Source organism: Myxocyprinus asiaticus, chromosome 48 (genome assembly GCF_019703515.2).
Source record: "Myxocyprinus asiaticus isolate MX2 ecotype Aquarium Trade chromosome 48, UBuf_Myxa_2, whole genome shotgun sequence".
In the NCBI taxonomy this organism is placed as follows: Eukaryota; Metazoa; Chordata; class Actinopteri; order Cypriniformes; family Catostomidae; genus Myxocyprinus; species Myxocyprinus asiaticus.
In genome coordinates this window covers 28,825,102-28,842,154 of record NC_059391.1, presented here as the reverse complement: position 1 = coordinate 28,842,154, position 17,053 = coordinate 28,825,102, and the positions used below count along the sequence as shown (strand labels likewise).

General features: G+C 38.0%; 1 protein-coding gene across 2 annotated transcripts in view; it reads right to left on the bottom strand.

Moving 5' to 3' along the window:
- The window catches only part of LOC127437102 (integrin alpha-11-like), a 563,744-nt gene that overhangs the window by 506,697 nt on the left and 39,994 nt on the right, over positions 1-17,053 (bottom strand). Inside the window, exons 16-30 of one of the 2 annotated variants that reach the window (XR_007896521.1) lie at positions 16,761-16,927; positions 16,273-16,412; positions 15,985-16,095; positions 14,493-14,578; positions 14,197-14,401; positions 13,639-13,737; positions 9,221-9,297; positions 8,660-8,743; positions 7,982-8,072; positions 7,708-7,821; positions 7,337-7,420; positions 5,907-6,017; positions 5,612-5,707; positions 4,042-4,155; positions 1,428-2,844 (exon numbers count right to left, since the gene is read on the bottom strand). Coding sequence is in view for 1 of the 2 variants with exons in the window: in XM_051691773.1 (XP_051547733.1) it covers positions 2,770-2,844; positions 4,042-4,155; positions 5,612-5,707; positions 5,907-6,017; positions 7,337-7,420; positions 7,708-7,821; positions 7,982-8,072; positions 8,660-8,743; positions 9,221-9,297; positions 13,639-13,737; positions 14,197-14,401; positions 14,493-14,578; positions 15,985-16,095; positions 16,273-16,412; positions 16,761-16,927 (1,654 nt within the window). In the remaining variant the exon portion in view is untranslated. Of the gene's footprint in view, positions 1-995; positions 2,845-4,041; positions 4,156-5,611; positions 5,708-5,906; positions 6,018-7,336; positions 7,421-7,707; positions 7,822-7,981; positions 8,073-8,659; positions 8,744-9,220; positions 9,298-13,638; positions 13,738-14,196; positions 14,402-14,492; positions 14,579-15,984; positions 16,096-16,272; positions 16,413-16,760; positions 16,928-17,053 lie in introns of those variants that run through there. The other variant, XM_051691773.1, reaches the window with a different exon arrangement.

Sequence of the window (17,053 nt, the reverse complement as noted above, 5' to 3'; positions counted from 1 at the left end):
AAAAAAAAAGGGTCTGAAATGGTCATTTATCTGTCTTAAAGGGATAGTTCATCAAGAAGTGTACATTTATTCATCATTTACTTGAGTTTTGCAAACATATGACTGCCTTTCTTCTGTGGAACACGCTGTTAATCTCAGTCACCATTCACTTTTATTGCAGCTTTTTTCCGCATACAATTAAAGCAAATCGTGACCGAAGTTAACATTCTGCCTAGCATCTACTTTTGTGATGACAACTGAATGATGATGTGTTCGTTTAAATGTTGGGTAAATGTATATTTGTTCATTCAATAGCATTCTACGTACATTTGACATATTATAATATTGATGCAATTTATGTGAAAAGCTAACTTGAGAAATGGATATGAATTTAGTATTTTCTTAGTATTTGGTATGTCCCAAATGTGCACATTTTGTACAGTGGTAAAGTTCACACAATCCATGTTGCAAATTCGCTCACATTTGATTGGTGGTCTACATATATTTCTTCAATTTACGTCATAACTATTTTAATAAGGTAAATTTAAATTAAGAAATTAAATGTTTCACTCAAATGATTATGTTGATGATATAACTTGTATAACTTAAAAATAATATCCGAGTATGAAAAGCTGAAATAAATGTTACGTCAGATTGCAAATACCGTGTATCTCTTAGCCGAACACTACACTTGACGGCTGTGATTTTACGCTGGCAATCACGTACATCGCCGTTTCAGTTATTGGCCTGTTGTTGCGGACCTATAATGACGTTTTGGGTGTTTAGAGCCAATGGAAATCCAATGTAACAGTTACCATAGACTTCTATGGATATTTAGGAAAAAAAGGATTGCGTTACTTGAACGAACAGTGCAATAGTGATGTGTACTATTTCACACTTCTATTTGCCAAGATATTGAAATGCCGAAAGAGTAACTCGTCATTGCCGGATTTCTGATAAAATTGTAGGAAAAGCCGTGTTTCCCATGTGCATCTCCATTATATCAGTTATAATAAAATGACTCAGAACACCTACTTTTTACCCAGACATGGTAAACACAGTCTTTTTATTCTGGTTCAGACTCTGATCTCATATACAAGATTAAGTTTTATATTAATAGCCCACTCTCGTAAATGTAACAATAAATATTCTGCCTCTTGAAGCTCACAAAATACATCTGACACATTCAGTCGCCATCTATATATGCAATACAATGTCAACAATTGCATTTGTCACATGGATTTAAATGGCAAGATTATTAAAATGAGTGGCTATAGAATCTCCACAGTGTCTTTGACAGCCGTAAAGCCATTTCATGACAGTAATATGATTTGAGGAGAATATATTTATTTATTTATTATTATTATTATTTTTATCCCCTTTTCTCCCAGTTTGGAATGCCCAATTCCCACTACTTAGTAGGTCCTCGTGGTGGCGCAGTTACTCACCTCAATCCGGGTGGCGGAGGACAAGTCTCAGTTGCCTCCGCTTTTGAGACCGTCAATCCGCGCATTTTATCACGTGACTCGTTGTGCATGACACCGCGGAGACTCACAGCATGTGGAGGCTCATGCTACTCTCCGCAATCCACACACAACTTACCACACGCCCCATTGAGAGCGAGAACCACTAATCACGACCACGAGGAGGTTACCCCATGTGACTCTACCCTCCCTAGCAACCGGGACAATTTGGTTGCTTAGGAGACCTGGCTGGAGTCACTCAGCACACCCTGGATTCGAACTTGAGACTCCAGGGGTGATAGAAAGCGTCAATACTCGCTGAGATACCCAGACCCCCGACAATATATTGATTTCTAAATGCGAACATTTCTATTGGAACATTTGCAAGAGTGACTTTTGACTTGACAGTGGCCATGAAATATCCTGTAGTGTGACATGCTATACTTCTTTTTTTAAACAACATCTCATTCTTAATTGTAATTCATAAGGTTTTTAAGATCATGAGAAACAAATTAAAGCAAACTTTTGGCTGGTGGTATACATAAGTGTTAATCTCAAGTATGAAAGTTCATGTCCATGTTATTTAAATACCCTAAAGTACCTGTACTTTCTCATTCTAATATGGGACAGTCAATCTAAAATTATAAAAAACCATACAAGGTAAATAGACATGGAAAGATTTTGTTCGATTCTGAATCTCAGAAAACACTGTATATGAATGTAAAATTATCACTGGATGAAAAAGCAGAAGTTGAAGTGGCAACAAAATGTATTAAGGTGCATGATATTAATAATTTTATGGTTAAATATTCTATAATTGGTGTATTACATTTTATTGCTGAAATCTATTTTAAAAAACACTTTTTACAAACTTCAAGTTCAAAGTTCTTTACAATGTGCAAGTATTTACTGCATTTAAACAATTGCGTTCCACAATCTGAGGTTTGTCACAGTTCACAAACATTTTTATCGGCACCACAAAGACAAGAAATGTCCCACTCTTGTGGATTTATTTGTTTGTCTGCTCTGAATTTTCCTCAAACAAACGTCTGATCAAAAAAATCATTTGTCTTGTAGTTTAACCGTCAACCGTCATCCTTCGTTCACTATGGCATATAAAAAATCTCTAGCCACATAAATAGCGACTTTCTGTCTTAACTGGCACACAAACACGGCCAAGGGAAGCAAGCTGATTGGTTCCTCATCAGAGTGCAGGAGGGCGTGGCAGTACAGAGGAGCAGCTGATTGGCTGATTGCAACACACCCGTGTCTGGAGAGTCCCTGAGCGATTGGCTGTGGAAGGGGTTGCCACGCGGTTGCCATGGCATTACCGATCCTCTGCTGACTTGTCATTGGTTGACTGTTCGTCCTTCTTTCTCTTTTGCCTGTGGAAGAATCCAAGCTGTGGACGACAATAAGAAAATGTGGCGATTATAATTGTTTGGTATGTAAATAAATGATGGAAGAGTCCTTTGGGATGTAAGCTTAAACAAACCCTAAAATATGTTTGTTCTTATGTAAACTGTTCGATATGTAAATTTAGAGCTATTTAAAAAAAAAGTAGCTCAAAACATAGTGAAACATTAATGGACAGAAATGAAGGCCCGCTATGGTATTTTAGAGGAAATAAAATAAAATTTTTGTTAAAATACTTAGCATATTCCATCTTAAAATCTCTCTCTCTCTCTCTCTCTCTATATATTGCACTGCTGGGTTGTAACAGATTACATGTAACCTGGATTACAGAATCAGATTACAAAAATCAAGTACTTGTCCTTACATTAAATTATATTTGAAAATACTCATAATAAGATTAACATTATTTTCTAAGGATTACATATTAATCAGGCATCATAACTTATTGATCCATAAAATTCTGTTTCCATTCCATAAATCTTCAAACAGTTTTGCGACTTGCTTTTGTACATGACTCCAAAAATGTACAAAAATGCACTTTTTTTTTTTTCTGACGTCGATTCACAAATATACCGTAACTGGTGTGATCAGTTGCCACCACTGATGCCGTTTGTGATGCGAAAATTGACGGGGTAAGAATATTTTATTTGCCTTTTTTATTTCAATCAGAAACAAATAACGAGTTGAACACACAAAATAAATAATATCAATTGTCCTATTTTGATCCATTAAGCAAGTTTTTTACTTTACATTTAATAAACATTGTCAAAATGCAAAAAGCTTATCCTACTCAAATGCATGTGACATTGAATAAGTTCAGAAGTAATCCAAAAGCAATCAGATTAGATTACTTTAAAAATGTAATCCAATAAATTATGATACTTACTCCATTTTGAATCATGTAATTTGTAATCAGTACCAGATTACAATTCAGAAGTAATCTACCCAGCACTGTTTATTTGTAGGTTGATTCTCTTGAAAAATAAATCGACTTTGTGGCGCTTCAAAAAAAGTTGCTTTACTTTTTTTTTTTTTCATCTTAAAAATACTGTTGACAATCTTTGGAAAGTGCGCTATAATAATACAAAAAATAAGGAATTATTTTATGATGCTTTTCATTCCCAACAATATATACTAGATAATCTTATACTAATAATAATCATGACTGTACACGGTCCCAGACCTTCCAGAGCGCGAGCACCAGCAGGGCGAGAAGCTGCAGTCCACCCAAAGTGCTTCCAATAATCACCCAGACTGGAATTCTGTAATCTTCCTCCTTCCTGATCTCCAGGATTATCTACAACATCACAAACCAAAACATTACAGTCACATTCTTGGAGGAATTGAATGTTCCAGATCTGACCTTATATGTACAAATGAAGATTTATGCTTATTAAAATTAAAGACGTATGCTTGTTTTACAGTCTTCCGCAGTGATTTTGGTGAAAAGCCAAGTGGGTGAATCCTACAAAGAAATGTCCAGATGATATTTCACACCAAAATCAAAAGAAAATAAAGTCTATTTTTAGGAACATAAATGATTTGTGCATTGCTACATTATTTGTGTGTGTGTGTGTGTGTGTATGTATATATAATTATATTATATTTTGAGGGAGAAATCTGAGCATGTTCAGAGATTAATGTTAAATGAGATTGTTGTGTGTGTGCATTTTCAGCCACAAGGGGGAAGTATATGTGCAACTTGAGATATTTCCAAAAGTTCCCAAAAGTATTTCAGGTCAATTTCCATCTGCCTGTCAGAAAGGACTTAAGAGTGTATTGATCTGTTGTTTTGAACAAAACATACCAACACTTCACGGAAAAACTGATCAATATCGTTTACTCTAATAATTTATGGAAAACAACTTGCCTTTCTCATTATATACACTACTATATCCTCCTATTTGTATTGCACACACACATACATATATACACCGATCAGCCAAAACATTAAAACCACCTGCCTAATATTGTGTAGGTCCCCCTCGTGCCACCAAAATAGTGCCAACCCGCATCTCAGAACAGCATTCAATTGTACAGAGCGGTTATCTGAGTTACCGTAGACTTTGTCAGTTCAAACCAGTCTGGCCATTCTCTGTTGACCTCTCTGATCAAGGCGTTTCCGTCAGCAGAACTGCCGCTCACTGGATATTTTTTGTTTTTGGCACCATTCTGAGTAAATTCTAGAGACTGTTGTGTGTGAAAATCCCAGAAATACTCAAAACAGCCCATCTGGCACCAACAATCATCCATGCGATTATCTAATCAGCCAATCGTGTGTCAGCAGTGCAGTGCATAAAATCATGCAGATACGGGTCAGGAGCTTCAGTTAATGTTCACATCAACCATCAGAATGGGGAAAAATGTGATCTCAGTGATTTGGACTGTGGCATGATTGTTGGTACCAGACGGGCTGGTTTGAGTATTTCTGGGATTTTCACACACAACAGTCTCTAGAGTGTATAGAGAATGGTGCCAAAAACAAAAAACATCTTTCTGTGGAACGCAAAAGGAGATGTTCGGAAGAATGTTCACTCTCAGTCACCACTGACTTTCATTGTATGGAAAAAAGATGCAGTGAATTTGAATAGTGACTGAGGCTGTCAGTCCCCAACATTCCACCTAACACTCCTTTTGTGTTTCAAGTAAAAATAAAAACAAAATTAAACCGGTTGGAAGGACAATTTACATTTTTGTGTGAACTTCGTTTTCCGTTCATTTACAGTGTTTTACAGTGTTCTTATGGTACTCACGTGTCTCATTGGTCTTTCTTCATGTAGAAACATTGGACTGGAGGAGCTCAGTTCTACTGCAGCCATCAGAATCAGCTCTAACCTTTTAAATTTCACCTGAACCATCAATAGAAGAGTGAAAAGAAGCTTTCAGCGTTCATCTCACCAGCTAAAACCAGCTTAACATGGTCAAGCTAGTATTTTGGAACACAGTAGGTGGTTTGTTGCTGGTCTAATTGAACCAGCTACTATGAACCGGAGCTGGTATATAAAGGGACTTGAAGTTGGCTTTATGTATACCAGATGAGATACTCACGGCTAATAACGCGTGATAGTCGAGCCATCCTGCCGCTGTGATGCTAACGTCTCCCTGAGGAATCAGGTTGATTCTACACTGCACGAATAACGTGTCACTGGTGGAAGTGTTCTGAAGAAACAAATACACTACATTAAACAGCATGCACAATGCTGCATCTGATGTTTAAAATGTCTTTGATCGCATTTGGAAACAGAATGTGCCAGAGAGGAAACTGTGAATTTCCATCCAAACTTAATTGAATATGTGCCAAAGCTGTGAGAGTTTAATTCAAACAAATGGCTTTCCAATTTGGAAAACTGCTTCACTGCAAAAAGTATACTTTTCTTAATCATATTTTAGTGTTGTTTTCCTGTAAAAACATCTAAACATTCATAATAAAAGATGCATTTAATGTCCTTAGATTTTACACATTCTTTACTTATCCTCAGAGAATATATCGGTAAGTTTCATTTACTTAATGTATAAGCAAATAGGTTTTTTTCCTAGTTTTAAGCATAAATATAACAATTTAATCAGGTTTATGCAAAATCGTAGGGCTGTCGATAAAACATGTTAATTCAGTATGATTAATTATATATATATATATATATATATATATATATATATATATATATATATATATATATATATATAAAAATAATGCATTAAAAAGCAAGAAGGACCACCTGTTTTCAGCAGGGGGCAGTCAGCGAAACTCCGGCTGTATAGACAACACGCAAAAAACTAGCAAAAGCACAAGATGTGAACACGTTCTTGCATTCAAACACAGCTAAACAGAGCGCAATTCCGAATGCAGGCATCTCGAAATGTGTTTTTCTAAGTTTCAAAACGTTTAACGACACAGCGACCTAAAACGTTGTGTTTATGACGCGACACAGCCATAGTGAGAAGCTCCAAAAGAGTCCAGCTGACGCATGTGCACATTACGTTCCTTAGAAAAGCCCTTATTATAAATATATCTTGGACAGATTGACAAATTCAATTGTTTATATATGGATATTTATATATTGGACATTTTGCATCATCTTCCATAATAATGCAATGCATTTTAATTATGTGAATTATTATTTATATACAGTATATATTATATTTATAATTATTTAAATATATTTATAATTATTTAATAATTTATATTGAATTGTTGTTATTTGAGGGACTTTCTCAGCAAATATTTATATATGCGATTAATTGCAATTAATTCGATTCGGCATATAATTGTTATTATTTTGATTTAAAAATGTTATCGATTAGCAGCCCTACTAAACTGATCTTATTTGAAGGATGTTTAGATATTTTGACTGGAAAACAAGACAAAAATACTGATTAAGAAAATGATTAAAGCAGGTTTATTTTCATCAGGCTTGTCGCTATTAACTTCTGTGCGAAGGGTGTAATTATCTGATCGCTGTGTAAGAAGCAAAGTTTACCATTTGTGTGTTAAGGGAGAAATCTTCCTGAGAGGAGGAACTGGAGGTGATGACACGGGGAACATTACAGTGTGATCCAGATGTCTACGAAGAGCAAAGTCTTACTTGATATTAAAACAAATGAAGATTTACTCACGAAAACCAGTTAGTTAGTAAAACAGGACTACCAAATGATGTTTCAACTCAAATAAATAAGCTAAAACATCTCTGGCATATAATTATGAAACGGACCAAAAGGACAATTCTGGCACCCAATTAAAGGAATCATTTCTCATTTAACTAATTAATTAATATTTAACATAAATTGTGGATTGGGGCTGAAATGAAACTGATGAAAAAAGTAAACATGAACCATTTAAATAAAAGTCTACCTGGCCGATATCCAAGTCGGAGAGGTGCATGAGAGCGTTCGCATTTCTAGTCACAGCAAAGACGTTTAGTGTGAAGAGAAGCTCAGATATGGGGAACAGGCCAAGATTCTGGATCTGAAAAAACAAATAACTTGGATTTGGCTCCATTTAAGGAGAAATACGTTTTAGATGTCCAAAGGAAATATTTACTGAAGTCAAATACAGCATATGAGAAACTAAACTTTGCTCTGCTTAATATTTTCTGTCGATTGCTGCTCTGAAAGAGTATGCCCACCTGATAGGAAAGGTTGAAGGCGGGTCCGGTTCCAATAGGGACATTCTGGGCTAGCTCGGGTTTGATCTCGAAACGGGATGGGCTGGAATCTCTGAGAAAGCAGAGGATATATTCTTTTTTTTTCTCCATTTTTCTCCCCTTTTCTCCCAATTTGGAATGCCCAATTCCCACTACTTAGTAGGTCCTCGTGGTGGCGCGGCTACTCACCTCAATCCGGGTGGGGGAGGACAAGTCTCAGTTGCCTCTGCTTCTGAGACCGTCAATCCGCACATCTTATCATGTGACTTGTTGTGCATGACACCGCAGAGACTCACAGCATGTGGAGGCTCATGCTACTCTCCACGTTCCACGCACAACTTACCACACGCCCCATTGAAAGCGAGAACCCCTAATCATGACCACGAGGAGGTTACCCCATGTGACTCTACCCTCCCTAGCAACCGGGCCAATTTGGTTGCTTATGAGACCTGGCTGGAGTCACTCAGCATGCCCTGGATTCGATCTTGCGACTCCAGGGGTGGTAGTCAGTGTCAATACTCGCTGAGCTACTCAGGCCCCCAGAAGGATGTATTCTTAACTTCTGATTAAAAGCATTAATCCTGAGTACATGGGTATACATGTATTCATATAAAACATCTGTTTTAAAACCAAAAGGCTGAAACATTTCTACCGTGTTACCTTGTGAACAGAATGTCGGCCTCATATTTCAAGGTATGATAGATGTCATTGATATTGTCCTCTGGAGAAATCTCCTCACCATCACTGAAACCAAACAAACAAGGGTTCTCTCAGGGGCCGTTCACACCAAACATGTTCTTCATAACCTTGTCTCATAGAATCATGTTACCATACAGATTGAATACTATACGTATCGTTTCATTTTCCAGATGAAATTAACACTAGAGGCGCAACAATTACTTTTATTCCCTTTTACACAAATCACGAATCCTAGTGCTGTAGGTTGTTTAAATGAAAGCATATTAGTGTGGATGTGGCCTTAGATTTATTCCATCAATCAAATCAAATGACAAAAATAAGTAACGGTAAATGTACCGTCAGCTGATCTTTATTGCAAAATAAACCCTGATCAGGACTGATATCAGGTCTTTTATCACCCTAATCAAGCTTATTTTGCAGTAATGACCAGATCTATCTATTTAAATGATCAGTACTATTTATACTCACAGTATATGTCATATAATTCTCTTGTATAATTCAGTTCAAAGGTCATAACCTCACCTGGAGACCCTTAAAGTGATCTGAACATAGTTCAAGAAGACCGGCTTGCTGAATTCAAACTCAAGACGAAAATAGACCTGTTAAATCAAAACAAAAAACAAACTATTCATGTAAATGAAACACTCCAGAAGAGCCAAATGAAGCACAAAACAAACACTATTGTCATTTATGGTCTCCGTATTTTTCATTGTCATCTAATGGGAGCCACTAGGATCAATAGATTTTCTACTTTGCACCGGATTTGAACAGAAGATGCAGAGAATTTCAGATAGACCCCAGAGACGCAAGCGGAATGTGTGTGGTCAAATTAAGTGTTTGGGGTGAAGCCAGCGCAGTGAGAGCAGAGGAAACCATTAGCAATGAAAAACTAAAGGACAGATCACAGAATGTACCAGCAAACTCTCTGAGGAGAAATCACAACGAGAAATTGAGATGAATCAAACTCATGTGGCGTACGAGAATCAGTCGCTCGTTATGTGAAGAAAGAAGAGGATAAGGTTTATTATTTAAAGTACCTTGGAGAACCATGTAAACATAATTGTATTTACATTTGGTAATCATTTAGTACCATGATACAATTTCAAGTACTATATATATACACAGTACTGTGCAAAAGGCACATAAGATGTTTCACAAAAGCATTTGTCTTAAGATGTTTATTTATATCTTCAGCTTTAGTGTGTCAATAGGAAATATAAATGTTAGACTCAAACATTACTCTTGCCAATAGATTAGAATAGAAGAACAGGGAGCCCTGCAACAGATGTCATGGTCCCCACAGACCCCCCACTGAACATCATGCCAGTCTGAGATTACATAAAGAGCAATTGAGACAGCCTAAATAGATAGAAGAACTGTGGAGAATTCTCCAAGAAGCTTGGAACATCCTATCTGCCAACAACCAAGAAAAACTGTGTCCAGGTGTACCTAGGAGAATTGGTGCTGTTTTAAAGGCAAAGGTGGTCACACCGAATATTGATTTAGCTTTTTATGTTTACTGGACTTTGTATGACATTAAGTGGCATTATTTTTGAAGACATCCTCACAATGCAACATTTTTCACAAGTGCCTTAAACTTTTGCACAGTACTGTATATAAATTATATATCGTATATATTTTCAAATTCTGAGTTCAAAGTCATTTTGATATTTTTCCTGAGGCTTAAAGAAACTGTAAACTGTCCAGAAACAGTAAAGAAAATAAAAGTCTCACTAAAAGCTAAAATTCTTGAAAATGTTGGCATGAGTAGTTTGGAATAATCTTTTATTATTATTTTTCTGCAGTGAAACAATTTTGGGTAACACTGTACAATAAAGTTCCATTTGTTAACAACAGTATATTTAAGGGGGCCTGGGTAGCTCAGTGGTAAAATACGCTGGCTACCACCCCTGGAGATCGTTAGCTCGCCAGTTCAAATCCCAGGGCATTGCTAGGGAGGGTAGAGTCACATGGGGTAACCTCATCATGGTCACTATAATGTGGTTTGTTCTTGGTGGGGTGCATGGTGAGTTGAGCATAGAGGAAACTGGGATTCGTCCTACGCCACCCGGATTGAGGCAAGTCACTACGCCACCACAAGGACTTAGAGCACATTGGGAATTGGGCATTCCAAATTGGGGAGAAAAAAAACAAACATATTTAACTATTATTAACATATGCAACCTTATTGTAATGTGTCACCCAATTTTGTTTTAAAATATTATTAATGTTTAAAATACTTTTTATAAGTACTGTATATTTATCTATTTTGTCCACCAAATCAAAGACAGGTGGTATAACCAACATGCAGATAGCAATTCTGTTGTCCTATGAAAAAAAATGTATAAATAATAAAAAAAATAAATAAAATAAAACAGAGAGGACTCTATTTTTATGAAAATGCCAAACTTGATTTTTGTGAAAAAAAAAAAATGAAAAAAAAAAATAATTATTATGTTTTTTAATTAATAATTAAAGCTGAAGTGTGTAATTTCTGCATCATTAGTGCCACCGAATTAAATTACAAACAGACAGTGCCGCCCCCAACTCACACCATTGGTTTATTCAGTATTGCTTATTGCTGTGTCGGGCTGAACGGGTTGATTAAAACAAGCTGAACAATTTTTATAGAGCCACAGGGACACAACATTTACAGTTTTTGAGAAAATAAACCTACTTATAGTTGTCTCTGCATATTAATCTGGGATAGCAGAAAGTATTTTAACGTCTAAAAAGTTACACACTTCAGCTTTAAGTAATTTTGTACATTTTACTTAATCAGTAAATCATTTGTTTAGTTTTTTTTTCTGTAAAAAATGCAATAAATTAGGGCTATCGATTTAATGTGTTACTTTAGTGTGATTAACTACTGTATATAAAATATAAAGTGTTAAAAAAAATTAATGCAGTTAATCATGCCCCCTGACGTGTACGTAAATTCCATAATAAAAGTACGTATTTTCTTACCATATGAGCAATTCAATCTTGAAGTACATCTGTTTTTACAAGCTGCGTCAATAGGTGGCATCGCGCCTCAACAAACCTCACAAGCAGCACAGAAACAGAATGAGAACTGCTTATTTAGGAAGCACAACAGAATACAGGATCTTGAGATGTGATTTTTTCCCCTTTTTTTATTTGTTTTTTTATTTTCTCCCTTTTTCTCCCCAATTTGGAATGCCCAATCCCCAATGCACTCTAAGTCCTCGTGGTGGCGTAGTGACTCGCCTCAATCCAGGTGGCGGAGGACGAATCTCAGTTGCCTCCGCATCTGAGACAGTCAATCCGCACATCTTATCGCGTGGCTTGTTGAGCGCGTTACCGCGGAGACATAGCGTATATGGAGGCTTCACGCACAACTCACCACGCGCCCCACTGAGAGCGAGAACCACATTATAGCAACCACGAGGAGGTTACCCCATGTGACTCTACCCTCCCTAGCAACCGAGCCAATTTGGTTGCTTAGGAGACCTGACTGGAGTCACTCAGCACGCCCTGGATTCAAACTCGCGACTCAGCGTCAGTACCACTGAGCTACCCAGGGTCCTTGAGATGCGATTTTCCAAGTTTACACTTCTTTTTACTTGGCACAGCATCCTAAAAATGTGCCATTTTTGACACTGAATGAACGCATCCATTTGAGGCACATGTACAAAGAGCAACAATTAAAAATAGCGCAGACGGAACGCAAGAACGCGTACTGTAAGAACTGGACACATTGACGAACTCAATGTAAAACAGATTGCTGTCGACTGTAGGCTTGTTCAATGATATAAGAATAAAACAAACAATACTGTATATTGAGTCTAATGCCTCTTATTTGTATTGTCTAATTAATGCTTTATTCATCTGCCACAATAATGCGATATATTTCAAACTGAATTTCAATCCATATTATATATTTACTGTATTATAGGCCCTACATATTATATTTGAACATATTTGAATTATTATGCATTATTTATATGAATTATCTTTATTTGGCGGCCTTTCTTTTTAATTGTGATTCATCTGATTAATTAATCGGCATGTCCTGGAATTCATTTGATTAAAAATTTTAAACAATTGACAGCCCTACTATAAAGGTTTTTCAAAAATGAATGAAACCAACATGGACACTAGGGCTGAAACGATTAGTCGACGTTATCGACAACGTCGACAATAAAAAACTGTTGACAAAAATGTTCGTTGTCGAATAGTCGTTTGATCTCATTTAATGTAACATGAGATCACATTAAACTCTGATGATGATGCGTGAGAGCAGCACTGCAGTTCACAACTGACTGAGGAGAAGCAGCACACTCGTTGTGGAATAAGTGGAGATGGAGCTAATGCTCCGCTGAAGCAAAACTTGTGTGTTGAGCGTCTTTAAAGGAAACACCCTGGCGTTACATCTTTAATGCATCCTTTATTAAAGTTAAAATAATACGGAAGCAGGTCAGCGCCTCTTCTATGAGTTGGGTGAATGTCCTGATCTAAGGGGGAGAGATTGAAACAGCACACTCTATCACGGGGACACTCATCCCTCGAGCGCGCACGCTTAATGCAGCTAGATTATAACGTGATGGCTCGCCACGAAGTGAATCATAGTACATGTGTGTATCTTATCGTGAAGAAAATCGGTGATATGCAGCTCTATTAAGAAGAGAGTGTTTTTGAGAGTTAAAGATGGATTCAAAGTTTTTGTTTTGGCTTGTTTTCCAAAATAAATTTCTAAAACAGCGTACATTTACTTTAGCAGCTATACTGCAGAAGACAAAACTATTATCTGAGAATGTTGAATATAATATTATATAAAGATGCATTCACCTGAGAAGCAGCATATAAGATATTTAGACTTGCTTTTAGAGAATAGATCTTGAATAGAAGTATATTTTGTCTTTACTGCACTTTACTGTTTGTTTTTGGTGGTGATGAGTTTTAGATGTGGATTATCTCACCTGTGCTTGTGATTTCATAAATGGTGCGCTGACGTTGCATGTACGGAAGGGAATTGGATCGTCAGGGTTTGGACAATCAATCGCGACATCTGACGGAGCCTGAAAAACGAACAGATTCTTAGTTTAGAGACACACATACATAGACACAGGCTTTATCCCCGAAAACTACTGAGCTGCCTACCTAGACAATTTTTAGGCATCATAGGCGCACTTCCGTGAAGACTATCCCCAACAGTAGGCAGCAAAATTATGGAACCTTATGAAATACCTTTTTATGTGTATTTGTGTTGCATGCATGAATGGATGTCATTATGAATCTCTGTTTTAATTCAGTTACTTATAAGGATCCATTGTGGTTAGGATGCTGTCTTAGAAGGTAGCTGCCTGTGTAGATAGCTCACTAGGGTTTGCCACAGAGCCACACACACAGACTTTACTCTTGGCCTTTTCACCAGCATTTTCTACTTTCTCATGTTTGAATTCCTTCTCTAATCCTCTAATCTCTCATAAATACAGGTGAAGCTCAGGTTTAGACTCGGGATTAGGATCAACACAGACCTTCACCATTAGACTGGAGAACTGAAGGTTTGGAGAATTGGTCATGTGCAGCAGCGTGTTGTATGCGTTCTCTCCTCTGTTCACTAAACGTGCCTCCACCAGGACTCTCCTGCGGCCGGCCTCCACCACACGCTCGTCACTCGCTCTCATCCTCTGGTGGACACACAGCGGCCATGCTGCCCGCTCACGCCGCCCGCAGAACTGCCTGAGAGAGACACAGAGAGCCTGAAGAGTGTATCGGTGTGTGAGGAAGAGACAGTGTGTGTGTGTGTGTGTGTGTGTGTATGAGGACACACCTGCGATCTAAGAAGTCGGAGCTGCTCTGCAGAATGAGGTTCGGAACACACAGATCGTCATTGTCACATCCATTCCAGAATGGAAGCTAAAGAACAAAGAAAAAACCTTGAAATCTGTCTGTGTGTCTGTGCGACTGTCTTTCTGTCTGTCTGTCTGTCTGTCTTTCTGTTTGTCTGTCTTTCTATCTATCTGTCTATCTGTGTATCTATCCGTCTTTCTGTGTGTCTGTCTATCTATGCGCCTGTCTTTCTGTCTGTCTATCTTTCTGTCTGTCTTTGTCTGTCTTTCTGTTTGTCTGTCTTTCTATCTATCTATCTGTCTTTCTGTGTCTATCTATGCACCTGTCTTTCTGTCTGTCTATCTTTCTGTCTGTCTGTCTGTCTGTCTGTTTGTTTGTCTGTCTGTCTGTCTGTCTATCTGTGCAACTGTCTTTCTGTCTGTCTGTTTATCTGTCAGTTTGTCTGTCTTTCTGTCTATCTATCTGTCTGTCTGTCTGTCTGTCTGTCTATCTGTCTTTCCTGTCTGTCTATCTGTATTTATTGTCTGTCTGTCTGTCTGTTTATCTGTCTGTCTGTCTGTCTATGTGACTGTCTTTCTGTCTGTCTGTCTATCTGTCTGTCTGTCTGTCTATCTGTGTGAATGTCTTTCTGACTGTCTATCTATATGTCTGTCTGTCTGTGTTTCTGTCTGTCTATCTATCTATCTATCTGACTTTCTGTCTGTCTGTCTATCTGTCTGTCTGCCTGTCTGTCTGTTTGTCTGTCTGTCTGTGTCTGTCTATCTGTGCGACTGTCTGTCTGTCTGTTTATCTGTCTGGTTGTCTTTGTGTCTATCTGTTTGTTTGTCTGTCTGTCTGTCTATCTGTCTTTCCTGTCTGTCTGTATTTATTGTCTGTCTGTTTATCTGTCTGTCTGTCTGTCTGTCTTGTCTGTCTGTCTATCTGTCTGTCTATCTGTGTGACTGTCTTTCTGACTGTCTATCTATCTGTCTGTCTGTCTGTGTTTCTGTCTGTCTGTTTCTGTCTGTCTGTCTGTCTTTCTGTCTGTCTGTCTGTCAATCTGTCTGTCTGTGTCTGTCTATCTGTGCGACTGTCTTTCTGTCTGTCTGTTTATCTGTCTGTTTGTCTTTGTGTCTGTTTGTTTGTCTGTCTGTCTGTTTATCTGTCTGTTTGTTTGTCTGTTTGTCTATCTGTCTGTCTGTCTGTGTCTGTCTATCTGTGCAACTGTCTTTCTGTCTGTCTGTTTATCTGTCTGTTTGTCTGTCTTTGTGTATCTTTGGTCTGTCTGTCTGTCTGTCTATCTGTCTGTCTGTCTGTCTGTGTGCCTGTGTTTCTGTCTGTCTGTCTTTCTGTCTGTCTATCTATCTGTCTCTCTTTCTGTCTGTCTGTCTGTCTGTCTATCTGCACCTGTCTTTCTGTCTGTCTGTCTGTCTTTCTGTCTGTCTGTCTTTCTGTCTGTCTGTGCATCTGTCAACAGTATCTATCTCTCTTACCTCTGTTGTCAGACTGGTGGGCCACCCGTCGTCCAGCACTGGTCCCTCTTCTGTGCTCTGTAAGCTGACATTGACAGTGAAGATCAGGGGTCGTGTATAGTCTGTCACTTCCTGTTCAGACACAAACACATACCAGTTTTGTTTCAAAAACAGAAAATATTTCTTTCCAGACTGAACTTTCCAAACATCATGTCACATTCTTTAAAAGTGTGTTCTAGGAGTGTTCAAATACTTTTTGAGGTCACAGTATGTGTTTTTATGTCCACTGAAATTCAACACTGTGCTCACATGTACGTGGAAATACACTTGCTGGCAGTATTCAGTGTCCGGCCACATGTTGATGTCTCTGGGCTGCTGTAGTTCTGTGCTGTCTAACAAAGCTCTGGGGAAATATCCACTCTCTTCAAAAGCACAACTGTACCTCAATGCTGAACAGAGAGACAAAGAAAAGACAAGGAAATATTTGTTTTCTGTTTGTCTAAGTGTGTGTGTGAGACCCTCAGTTCTGATAATAGACCTTCCAGATGTGAAAGTAAATGTTGACACAGTTTTATGATGTTTTCCATGGCTTCTCTCTCTAAACGTCAGGTTTAAAGTGTTTTTCCTCTGGCCCGGAGGCTTTATGCATTAGGAAAGCTGTCCCAATTATAAGAAGTGACCTTTCAAACAAACATCTGACAGAAATTACACACAGGCACAGAACACTGGAAAATGCAACTAATGTGCATACATCGTTCTGTCCTCTCATTGGCCAGTAGTTTGTTTGATGGACATACCAACAGTTTTTGGTTCCGACATTGGTGTCCGTGCCGTGGCGTTCAGACAAACGTTGGCCAACATACACGACACCTCTCGCCCTCCTCGAATGCAGTCTTTATTAAACACATTAATCTTTGACGGCTCAAAGTTCACGCTGATCTCCACGCGGACGACCGGACGAGACCTGTGGAAAAACAAGGAAACCTCTCAGAGGTTGCTCTTTCATAGCTCAGGAGACATAATGGAGTTATGAGTTGTTTCACTGAAATATCAACTTGGTTTAAGAGGTTTATCCAAAAATTCCTTGAAA